Source organism: Plectrocnemia conspersa, unplaced genomic scaffold, assembly GCF_051122295.1.
Source record: "Plectrocnemia conspersa isolate PC_06_02 unplaced genomic scaffold, ASM5112229v1 ptg000010l, whole genome shotgun sequence".
Taxonomy (NCBI): domain Eukaryota; kingdom Metazoa; phylum Arthropoda; class Insecta; order Trichoptera; family Polycentropodidae; genus Plectrocnemia; species Plectrocnemia conspersa.
In genome coordinates, this window is record NW_028277174.1 from 16,506,785 (window position 1) to 16,519,804 (window position 13,020).

Below are 13,020 nucleotides of genomic sequence, written 5' to 3' on the forward strand. Positions count from 1 at the left end.
ATATACATATTACTAATTTTTTTCCCATTGACTAATAATTTTGCTCTGAAAACCGTTTGGTTCAAGTGTTATGTTTCGTGGTCTTTATACAATTGCATAATAAGAACGGCATTAAAAAGACTGTCACATTTTTTTTTGCCGAATATTTTTGAAAGAATAATACTTTATTTTGACTAATATATAACTGAAACTCTATATATAAACATATATTTAGATATAACAAACTACTTATATGGATCAATATATGTAGTGGGGCTCGCCAAAGAATATTCACTAAAGAATATAAAACATTTATTGCTGTGAAATATATTATATAGATATTTATAAAAAAAACAGAAGTTAATATGCGAATGTGAAAACGCTACTCAAGAATGGTATCTGGAGGAGCATCTGGGAATGTGATCACTGAAGCGTATATTGGCGTCGTCGATCCCCTCAAGTACGTAGTGGCGCTAAGGGAGCTTCTTTCCGTGGATGCAGCTTTAGATGTTCTCTGAAGGTTCGACGAGAATCCCTCTCAGGAGATGTATTATGTGTGGACCAGGCGCGTACGGTGAGATACTTTCCCTTTCGCTCGCTCGCGTGTTAAGAGGCGAGAGTGAGTGGAAGATAAGGGCGTGCGGAAGGCACGTCCTTATCTCTCACTCACTATAGTCTTTCATCATATCTATATTTTCATTTTTGGTGAAAAGTTTAATTTTTTTTAATATAAATAAAAGGTTTCGAACTGGATTTGAACCGAAACCGGAAAAACCGTTACTTTCGTCGGAACGAAAACCGAAGCTGAACCGAAAAAATATCCATGTTCAAGCACGCAGTCACAAAAAAATGAAAAATATTAGAAGAAATTCTAATTTTTAAAGAAATCAATTTCAATCACAAATGAACAATCATAATCACGTAGTGATACCTTGATGAAAAGTTATACGATTTAGAGGATATTTTAAGAAGTGAAGAATTGGCAATAGAGACACATAGTTTTCCTATTTCTACAAATGTGGACATATTAAATATCTTTAACCATGTACAAAGATTAGAAAGAAAAATAACATATTTTAGAATTTTGCGAGGAAATTAAAAATACCTATCCTCATTTATACAAAATTTCAATAGTGGTTTTAGAAGCTCCAGCAACACAAACTAGTGTTAAAAGCGCTTTCTCTGGCTTAATATTTATTTTGTGAGACATCCGAAATAATTTAAATGAAAATATATTAGAAGACATATTATTAATTAGAGGAAACTGTCATATATTTTAATTATAAATAAATATACTAAAGAATCCTACATACTTCCACCGTGAATATACGAATTTGCTTTGTTTGCATATGTTTCGTTGAATAAATGATATTGTCATATATTATATATAGTATATATATATATATATATATATATATATATATATATATATATATATATATATATATATATATATATATATATATATATATATATATATATATATATATATTTATATATATATATATTTATATATATATATATATATATATATATATATATATATATATATATATATATATATATATATATATATATATATATATATATATATATATATATATATATATATATATATATATATAAGTATATACATACATATATACTTATAGTTCTAATTACTATACATATAATTAATTATTAATATTTATATTATATTATTGTATATATATATATATATATATATATATATATATATATATATATATATATATATATAAGTATATACATACATATATACTTATAGTTCTAATTACTATACATATAATTAATTATTAATATTTATATTATATTATTGTATCAATTAATATAGTTTGCTTATAAACAATAGAAGAAATAAAACGTTTTAAAATTTAGTAGAAATTTTATTTTTAATACAAATAAAAACATTTAAGAAATAATCACTGTGAGGTGAACCGAAAACTGAAACCCATAAAACCTATCAATATATATTTTAATTGAACCGTAACAAAATCCTGTGCGAAAAAATAACGGTTCGATGACCTGATAAATAATATGCTTAGAATCGACGAAAACTACTAAAATATAAAGTATTAATCGAAACAATACGACCTCTTATCCTTTGATTTTGCATATACAGTGTCCTATGTATATTTTATTTTAAACATAAGAAATGCTTACAGAACCAAGATGTATCAGAAACATTCGCATAGTTAATAAACAAACAAAGTTGATCTAGATAGAATATTTAACTGTAAACCAACCGTATGCACAACTATCTTACAATCCATGGTTTTCGATACGTGGCCAAGTTGAATACCACACATATTTTCCGGTGATTTATGTTGATCGCATTCTGATACTACTTTGGCATCCAACTTTCGCCAACACAGGCGTCTTTATCTCAGCTATTCCTAACCACCATTATTCAAATCACATCCTCGATCTTGATTTAGAGCTTTCCATAATATGACGCGTCTTTACACACCGTCGTGCGATAACTACTATCTGATGGTATGATTAACAAAGAATCACGTAATAAATTTTATAAATTCTGACAGTCACAAAAATATTACAATACAGACACAAAAATATTACTTTACTTTACACGTCAAGAGTTTACTTTTCACGTCAGCCACAATTACGTTCATAACTTTAATCGCCATGAATTTTCGTACTGATTGATATAAGCGTTTAAAAATGGATCTTTAATTGCCGTTATTTAGAGATCGAATTATTGTGATCCTTCACCTCGGCTGGAAGCCCCTGGATATTGGAAGTCATAGGCTTCAGCCAAGTTAGCCTAAAAGTAAATCGGGTCCTGGCTGTAATTCATTAGGATACTGACCGCAAATCTTTTAGATAAATTTGATTTTTTTATATGAAATAATAAATAATGAAGGCATTTTTATAAAACGACAACGACGTGCAATTTCCCATAAAAGATACCATAATATTTATCACATCGTCGTAATTTAAATTTAATTTGCTGCTTTAATGACTGCTACTGGTTAATACACCCTATTATCAGAACAAATGACGGCGTTTTAATAACGGCTAAAGACTGACGCTAAGTTAACGACTTAGAAAAAATTCCGTACGTGTTTAAAATGGTAAAATTTTACACTTTAAACTTTTACAGATTGTGCGAATTTATTCAATATCGTCTTTTCACTTTTTCAATTGTTCAAAAGGCAAGTAGATAAAAAGAGGACCCACAGTTCGGCGTTATTAATACATTGAAAAACGCGTCACGTATTCGCGGCATGAAATAGTTCAAACATCAATTTTCCGCAAATCCCCCTATCCCATAATATCTCTTAGTAAAATGCTTAAAATAATAGGAAGGCATCTGCGGCGGCGGCTATAAAAATACAAAGATAGCGATGATGTATGTGTTGAGGAGCTCCAACGTGGAGTGGCACTCCTGAACTAGCGAACGAGTGAAAAAATCACCTGTGGTTTGTTCCGGCAGACAAAGCAGCACGCCTCTTTCCTATTATTCAGCCAAAAGCAGAAACGAAGATAACATGAAAGGAGGATGTATAGCCACAATTCATTCCTTTAATGTGAAAATATCACGTCTAATCCCACTTTTCAAACAAGATGATTCACTAAATAAAATTTTATATTGTACAAAATATGTATTTATAGTATATACTTTAATAAATATTGATGATAAAGGCCCAATTAAAGCACGTTTTTTAATAGATATTGTAGATACTTACTGAGAAAAAATAATATAAGAAAATATATATATGTTATAATTGCGAAATAATTTATAGATTATTAAAAAATAGCGCCCCGTGTTTCTAATTCAAGTTAAAAATATGTATTAATGAAAGAATAATTATTTTTTTCGAGATATCTCAAAAATATCTATTGGGGCCTAATTTCTACTTATTTTCAAGACTGACTAGATTATAAAACATATTTTGTTCCAAATATCAAACTAAAATAAATAATCAGTATTTCGGAAAAATATACCCCATCAATAAGTACATATATTATACATTTAAGTTAAACATTTCTGGGATATTACTTAATGTGTTTTTTTCGTTAATAAATACAAATGGATTCTGTTTACATTAAAATTTTCATAAAATATGCAAAAATGCCTAAAAGACGGTAATTTATCATCATTATACGTCGACAATTCACCATTATTCACCTCTTTTTTGAAAATACATAATACAAAATTTAATATTTTGTAAACATGATATAAAATATATTTATATTAATTTTCATTTATGGGTTAAATATTAATATATGACATTTCCATTTTTTAATATGTATATAACTGAAATTTAGAATAAATGACGATGGCATTAAGTTTCTAATCAGAAATCCCATAATTGTCAACCTAATTAAAATCAGTTGTTTCACGTAAATTTTAACTTCTAATAACTTCACGAACCAAATAGTGTGGAGCAGTTTTTAGTTTTGCAATGTAGGTGTAAATTTTCTAAAAATAACGCTTTTTTAATTAGTAGATACATTATTTCAAAGATTTTCATTGTAGTGGTTTGAAGGCAAGTCTTAAATATTTTTATACATAAAAGTACAAAAATACTATTGTAGACCCTACATAATTGCCTAATAAAGAAGTACTTTACAAACAAACCCTTTATTAGAACACCCAATAACAAACTTTCGATAACCATACATATTAATTACTACAATCAAACTTACTTAACTGTTTGCTACCACTAAGCACTAAGTATTATACAATAGGATTTGATTCACTTAACCATAGTTTTTGTCGTCATCTGGAAGTGACCACAATGGTTTGGCTTAATAAAAGTTACCCAGTAAATACTCATGCTTCATTAGAAAGGATATTCATTTAAAAAACTTGTCACTTACTCATTTCGTCTGTATATTTGTATACATATTAACTGTGCTTTCGTGTTTTGAGACTGTAGGGGTTTAATTTTGCAGCCAAAATAGACGCCGGGAAAGCTGATAACAATTTATTTTGTAAGCATATATAAATTACTACATATTTATGGAAATGTAGATGCCACTATCAGGTAGTGAAGTTGAAATGGCAGATCTTGGAAGTCGGAGATACTTCGTTGGAGTGTTGAGATGAATTATTGCGGGGTGTGAACTAACGTGATGTATTTTTATGATGATGCTAGACGATACGCTAATGTTTTTTTTGCTGTTCCATAAAACGAATTGTTTGTGCATTATTGTTGGACAGATTAGGTGCCAACGAGCGGTAGTGAGCGAGTATTATGAATAACTCTCTGCAACAAATACTATTTAAAAAAAAAGATTTACCTTACATAAATGCACAAGCAATTCGTTTTATGGAACAGAGTATTTATTTAAACGCACACATTTTTTTAAATAATTCCATGCTTTCGCACCCAAGAATCACACACAATTTGTATCACAAATTCAACGTTTTCATATGATTTGCACTTGTATCAAAATATATTGAAAAATATGCGTTTTTAATATTAATTTTAAATTCATGGAGAAGAAAATGGTTCAATAAATATTTATAATACCTAATCCTTTCAAATAAAATACGGTTATTATTGGCACAACACATTTATTAAGAGTACACTTAAAAAATTTAATATCACATTTAATAATTTGGAATACAAAGTCACAATTATATATAAGATATTTAAAATAATTATTCATAATCATATTTAGCATGTATGTATAATTTAATCAGTCTTTGAATTAGGTAAATTATTTGACGGCATGATGCTGCATATGTCTGTTGAGAGCGCTTGATTGCGAAAACTCTTTGAGGCATACCTATAAGTTAATAATAAGATAGTTATCATAGTATAAATATAAAAATATATTTAATTAATATAATATCAAAATCAATACTCACTTTACATTTGTATGGTTTAATGCCAGAATGTATGCGTGAATGTGCACGAAGATTGCTAGAATTAGAGAAAGCATGTTCACAAACGTTGCACTTGAACGGTCTTTCACCACTGTGTATAGATAGATGGATGTGCAAATAACTCTTCCTAAAATATTTAAAATAATTAATAAAGTATAGATATAAATTGGTCTGAAAGTATCCGATGTGTCATATTTCAATATGTATAAAAAAAATAGTATATTCTTATTATTGAGCGATTATATCAAACCCATTGAAAAATCAACATTTATTACTCATAGAAAATTTAATTTATTTATAATACATAACTCCATTTAAAAAGTATTTATCTAATCCTAATATCTATTGCTGTATTTTATAAAAAAAAATATTTTATTAATTCATAAAACAATATAAAATAGTAAATAATTGTAGTCAAGTTAAAAACCATTAATAAAATATTTATCATATCTTTAGTGACTAACTCAAAATGGAATCCCATATTTATTATATACCTATGATATTATTAAAAATTTTAAAGTTTAGTAGTGGTTACAGATTAAGCTTTAATACAAAGAAATATATAATATTTCATTGTTAATCTGAAAATGCATTATATAAACATCCTAGGCTATTAGTATCGGTTAAAAATATATAAAGTAGATACTTCAAGACCTTTCGATATAATATTAGATATAAATTACCTATGAAAACTCTTCGAGCAAACGGAGCATTTATATTTTTTCTCGTCGGAATGCAATGCCATGTGACTAAAATCATCATCAAATGTAGTTGTATATTCTCTTACAAAATATAACTCTCAGATGCACCTACCTTTGCAAATGCTTATAAAACTTGAATGCTTTAAAACAAACAGTACACACATGATCTCGTTGACCAGAATGAATCTGTTTATGTATGAACAAGTTACTTTTTTGCGAGAACTTCTTGGAGCACACCTCGCATTCATAAGGTTTTTCTCCAGTGTGAGCTCTCATATGAAACTTTAAACCTTTGACAAACTTTTAATTAGGTTCTATAAGTAAATAATATGTTAAAACCATAAATAATATATTACCAACGGATTGTGTAAACCCTTTTCCGCACACAGAACAAATATACGGACGATCGCCTAAAATAATAAAATATTAATTATCTGTAAATGCAAACGATCAGGAAAAAATAAATTAATATAACCTGAATGTGTCCGTAAATGAGTGACCAATGAACGATACAAAGAAAACTTTTGATCGCAGTGCGTGCAACTGAATGGTTTAACTCCTGTATGCGTTCGCAAATGTTGAACCATATAATTTCGGTAAGTAAACACTTTACCGCATAATTCACATTGTTGCTGTGGTTCTTTCTTCTTAGCTTTCTTTTCATCTTTAGATTTTGGTTGTTTTACCTAAAAAAAATACATACAAATATAAATTTATAAATATATTTATATGATAAAATATAAATTGATTACATTTTTGGCTTTCTTTTTTCTAGCCTTTTTTGTTACTATGGGCTGAATTGGCTTTTCTTCCGGTTTTAATTCTCCTTTTATATGCTCATCATTAGTAATTGTGATAGCAGAGAGTTGTTTGCCGTCAGTATTAGCAAAACTGCATTCATTGTCTATATCCATTGTGGAAGAATCGCTGCAAGCTTCCGATAGCATATTATTGCTCTCCAAAGGACTCACTGATCTATCGTCAGTGAGGAAGGTCATATCTACATCATTATTTGAAGAACTATTCTCTTTATTTTTTGTATTTTCTTTATCATTGGAATCAAAGAGGAAGTCATTCTTTAATAAACTGCTCTGATTCTTATGTTGCAGATCCCAAGCTACAAGTTTGGTGTCGAGCTGATCGGCAGCTTCCACGCTATCCTGATTTATAGTCTCATCTATAGATTCAAACAACTTCGCCGGCAAACTATCCAAAATTATATCGCTATCGTTGAAACTTTCGCATTTAAAAGCAGAGTTGACTTGACAACTCTTTTGTAGCGACAAAGAATTAATTGCCTATAAAGTATTAAAATTTAAAAAAGTCTAAAATAATGCAAATTATTAAGATACTCACATTCAAGTTATTTATAAATCCTGGTTCTTGTTTCATTGATGCAAAGTCATTTGAATCACGGGGTCGAAAATCTAATTGTTGTGAAGTAATATCTTGATGTGTTTCTAAGCGATATGTCGAAAGTGATAAATCTATATCAGTTAGCACACTGGATATGTTGTAATTCAACGGCTTGCAATCGGATAAGCATTCGGGTTGTGTCTATTAAAATATAAATTTTACAAATATACTAATGATCGAAAAAGCCCATAAGCACATTTAATGCTTCCGATCTGTAACTCATTCAGAAGCATATGGAATTGCACTCTACAAAGTCTTAAATCTAATTACCCTAATGTAAGAGCTGACGAAAAATAAGCTATAGAATTATTATTGAAAGACAAATATAGAAAATCTTAAGAAGAAATATACAAAGCACGTAAAATAACAACTAAATTTTAAGATTCCACCATAATTTATTATTTTATGAAGCATAAACTTTTTGATCAATGTATTACATGGCCCTAATAGTGGGGAACACTGAGTAAGTTAATATTCATTAAGAAGTACGAGGAATCTTTACAAAATACTGTAATCAGTACAACATATTAATATTTATATAAATGCACGAACTTCTGAATAATGTTTAATATGGCTTATTATACCTGTGTCAAATCAATATGATTCGTTGCGGCTTTGTTACCATTGGCTCTGTTTAGAAATTGTCTAATGTGAGAGTCGGCGGCTTCGCATTGCTGTTTAAACTGATATGCAATGTCCAGTTTATTATGGCATTTATAACATATATGTGACGGTAAGCCATCTCCTTCGAATACCTATAAAATAATTGATTATTTAAAATAACAATATTTTCATTTTTAGACTTTTTGATTTACCTGAACCCAAGCGCACGCCATTAATTTGGCCCAAAGCTGGATAGACCTTCCGGACGCGAAGAACAAGTTGGACGTTTTCTTAGACGTAATGGGAAGCAAACACACTCGGCATAAGTCGTTTATGTTGTAGGGAATGGTTAAATGACTGATATTTTTGACAATTTCAGCCGCCGAAGCGTCGTTTAGCAAATCGTCGCCGAGAGGCATTTTCACTTATTTTATGCAAATCGTACAATTTTTATTATAAATATCACGTGCAAATGCTATTAAAACAAGTCCAAATTTGCACCAAATGGCGATAATTGGAGCAGAAAAAGTGACATTTCTAACAGTGTTGCCATAAGCAAAAAATATTAAATTGATTTTTGCACTTTGCCTTAGATTTTAATAAATTAATAAATTTTATACAAATATTATCTTTTATTGATTTAATATATTTTATTATTTAAAAAAATATGTAAATAAATTTTGATTAGGAGTAGTTTTATTTTAATTTTTTAAATAAAATACATTTTTATATATATTTTTATGTTTGGTACTTGTCAATTTTATCGGCACCACGCTCAGAAACCAGATTTTTATGAACATTTGTTCTACTATTTTATGCTTTTAGCCCTAACATCTGTGAAAGTGACGCGTGTACGCGTTCCGGTACAATTTATTAGTAGATTTGACTAGATCAAAAAAATCTTATTGCAAAGGATGAAACAGATTTTCTAGTAACGACTTGTTAGAAGATCTGCTTTTTCGTTCAAGAAGATCAAATAAATTTAACAGATATTCTAACAAAACGTTGTTAAAAGATCTGCACAATAAAAAAACTATGGTAATCATCTCTGGGTTCACATAAACTAAAATCTCATTGATTTTCCGAAAGGGGAGTAGCGTTCCGGTTGCTCATTTTTAGAACTACAATAGGGCGAAATCTTTAAACGACACTCCAACCAGCATTGCTAATTGGTAGTAGTAAGTTACTTTTACCCACTAAAACCCCGCTTATCCTACCATCCTTCTGTGAACGGCTTTTACGTAATGCTTCAGAGAGGCAGCAATCGTCTTCAGTGAGTGTCTATTAGAGGTGGTAATTCAACTCACCTTGTTTTCTTTGGCTCCAAGCTCACGATGAGTCTTCACGTCCACCGCTTTTTGGTGAAGGTGTCCCATCGCTCGCACCACTTTGTCTTAGTCAGCTTTTTGGCTTCTTCCTTGTTTCGCCTTCTATATATCTTTTGAATTCGGATTTCCGAATATAACCAAGGTAGCATCTTCCGAAACCGTGCAATATGCTGAGGTGACTCTCAACGCACTTTGTCGTTGAGCTAGAGCCAACATCAGCCTCGTCCTTTCCACCCGCATGAAGTCTGCCCACACGGGGGCTCCATATAAGAGGATGGAGTGGACCACTTCATTCCACAATCGCCTTCTTTTCAACTTGGGTCCACCGAGGTTCAGCATCAGTCCAGATAGTTCCCCGGCAATACGTTCCGCCTTTGCCGCTTTCTTTTCAACGTGTGCCGTGAATCGCAGCTTGTCGTCGAGCTAAATTCCAAGATACTGCATAAATCTGGTAAACGGTATCTCGAAGCCGCCAACGGTGAACTTTGGCGACGCCAGCTTTCTGCACCTCGTAAAGAAGATGGTCTCTGTTTTATGGACAACTAGTTGGAGTCCTGCGCCGTCCATCCATCTATTTACTCTTCGCAGGGCCTCTGCCCCGGTCAGGCGTAGGTCTTACCTGTCACGACAATAGTGACGTTATCGGTGAAGGCAACTAAAGTTGCTTCTTTATGCATGGGCGTTCTCAGCAGCCGTCGTACATGACATTCCACAGGGCCGGTCCTAGTACGGACCCCTGAGACCCACCTGCCGTGACGTGAACTCACACCCATGCATTGGTACTGCAGTATTAGAACTACAATACTGATATACATTTTCTTTCGATTTAAATGATTAAGAAAAAACATTTTTTTAAATACTGCAAATAAACATATCAAAAGTAATAAAATTGTACCATCGCCGTCGTAGTAGGAATGCTCCATCATTCGCACTACGAAGGTGATGATAGTATATTACTACTTTTAAGAAGTAGATCAAAAGCAAATTTTGACCAATAGAAGAGCGCAAAAAATAATTATCACTTCCCATAAGTCAAAAATCTACGTAAATGGCAATAAGTGCGAGATTTGTTTTTTACTTAAAAAAACAGAATAACATGATTAATATGTAAAAATAAATTAAATATGATTTTTTTTATATTGTAACAAACGACAAATTTTGCAGAAGGTCTGGTCAAAAAGTCCAGATATCCGATCGATCCGACTGAAGTGCTATAACTTGTCCAGCACTTCGATCGGACCGATCTTTGTATAACAAAATATGAAGTTCTTCCGGTATACGCCGAAAAAATATTATTGATTTCTGTGTGTAACAATAATGGATGATTTTTTTAAAATAGGTATCTAATAAGAAACTACGCCTATTCATGCGCTGGGTAACCTTGAAAGCACGGATGCAACGAAAACATGTCACACTTTGAAGGCTTATATCTTCGAAACTAATAATCCTATACTGATAAATAATCGTTTATTAGATAGCTTATAGAGTCCCATTTGTGAAAAATTCTTACCTTCTAACCATACCATAGAACAGCGTTATAAATTAGAGCTAAATTTTGTTTTTGTGTGAAGTCAAGGTTGTTGAGTAATGATTAAATAATAAAAACGTGAATCTCGGCAACGCGTTCCGTAGCTGTCAGTTAAACATAGCGGGCCTATATCATTTAATAAAGTAAAATAAAATTAATTTAAATATTATTTGGATTATTCTATCAAAAACCTATCTTAATCCTTTTAGCGGTATCTCCGTACATGTAAACGTACGAATACAAAAAAGTAGTAAAATAAATAAAACCAATAAAATTTGAGAATCAGCTTTAGTGAGAAGATTCTTAGTTTGTATATTAGAATGTATGTATTATATTGTGTAGTATTTTAGTCTTGCGAAAAAATCCGGAAATATCTACATAGACTTGCAAATATTTTAATAAAGTAAATAATCATACAGTAAAAAAATAATAATAAATTGCTTAAATTTAATCAAAAGCCAAATTCTTGAATAGCTTTTTAGTATTTTGAACCTATGCTATGAAAATTGACGATTATATATATAGGGAGCTAAAAATCCAGAAGGAAAATATACAACACATCCGAAGATGGACGGATTGAGCCGAGGCATTTTCGTGATAATTGGCACACAAGTATAAAATTTTTACTTATGTAATTTAATTCGATAAAAATTAAAAGTGTTTGATGATCGAAAATATTTTACTACCATAAACAGAAATTGTAAAAAATAACACTTTACCCTAAGCCTTTCTGCCCTCACTCGATAAAGAAATATATTTCAATTTACGTACTTACAAACTGCATACTGAATAAGAATACGTGTAATATATAAGTATAATATATAACACAAAACAAATCAAGAAAGGGGTGAATTTAGATATCATTTATCGCCCTTTTCCTTACCCCTATAATGAAATTAGCATTACGTGTAGCTTTTAATACATAAATTTACTTTTATTAAGACAAAATATTATATCAAAGTGTTAAAAAATATATTTTTAAATTAAATTTTCTAAAAAATATGAATAAAAAAGTAAATAAATCCTGTTTATAGCAACCAACAAAGTTAATCGTGAATTGATTTGTAAATAAGCTTAGCTTACAATGCTTTTTAAAAACAGGGGTGGAGTTATTGTGCAAATCGAATTCGATAATTTAATTTAAATTATTAAACATTGTTTTAAAAAATCTTTAAGATAAGATATAAAATATAAATCATACAAAACGAAGTGAATTATCAAATTTATAAATCAACAATTAGTAAATAGTAATTATTAACTAACATCAAAGTTGCTTGAAAATATTTTTTCGCACCACTTCGGCCGCATAATCCACTGATTCCTTCAATTTAATTAGGGGTATCGATTTTGCGTAAACTTTCTTTGTTAAAATGGTATATAAGCGAAAAATATTCTTTAAAAAAATGAGTAGCACCCAAGGCTCATCCAAGTGACAACCGGCAAGTGTCTGAAGTAGTTCGATTATTCGATTTTCTTCAGTGCCAAATAACCCTTTTACCACTTTTTATCTCAGGTAAAGCAAAGTTTTATTAAATTTTAATTAATTATGAAAATTTGACTTACAAGCATATTTGCCAGGTGAAG

At 30.2% G+C, this 13,020-nt stretch overlaps 1 protein-coding gene across 1 annotated transcript; it reads right to left on the minus strand.

Moving 5' to 3' along the window:
* Positions 1-5,528: 5,528 nt before the first annotated feature.
* Positions 5,529-9,152, minus strand: LOC148230747 (uncharacterized). Its single transcript, XM_088194902.1, has 10 exons — positions 8,793-9,152; positions 8,562-8,732; positions 7,918-8,118; positions 7,314-7,859; positions 7,037-7,247; positions 6,918-6,971; positions 6,674-6,851; positions 6,544-6,609; positions 5,843-5,987; positions 5,529-5,760 (listed from the first exon to the last, which is right to left on the minus strand). Exons 1-10 carry the CDS (start codon positions 8,997-8,999, stop codon positions 5,692-5,694), a joined length of 1,848 nt encoding a protein of 615 aa, XP_088051028.1. The 5' UTR covers positions 9,000-9,152; the 3' UTR covers positions 5,529-5,691.
* Between the last annotated feature and the right edge of the window lie 3,868 nt (positions 9,153-13,020).

Coding starts and splice junctions, on each gene's coding strand:
- LOC148230747 (XM_088194902.1), bottom strand. CDS start 8,999: ATGCCTCTCGGCGACGATTTGCTAAACGACGCTTCGGCGGCTGAAATT. Junction 7,248..7,313: donor GAAAAAAGAAAGCCAAAAAT/GTAATCAATTTA, acceptor TATTTTTTTTAG/GTAAAACAACCAAAATCTAA. Junction 5,761..5,842: donor TTAAACCATACAAATGTAAA/GTGAGTATTGAT, acceptor ATTAACTTATAG/GTATGCCTCAAAGAGTTTTC.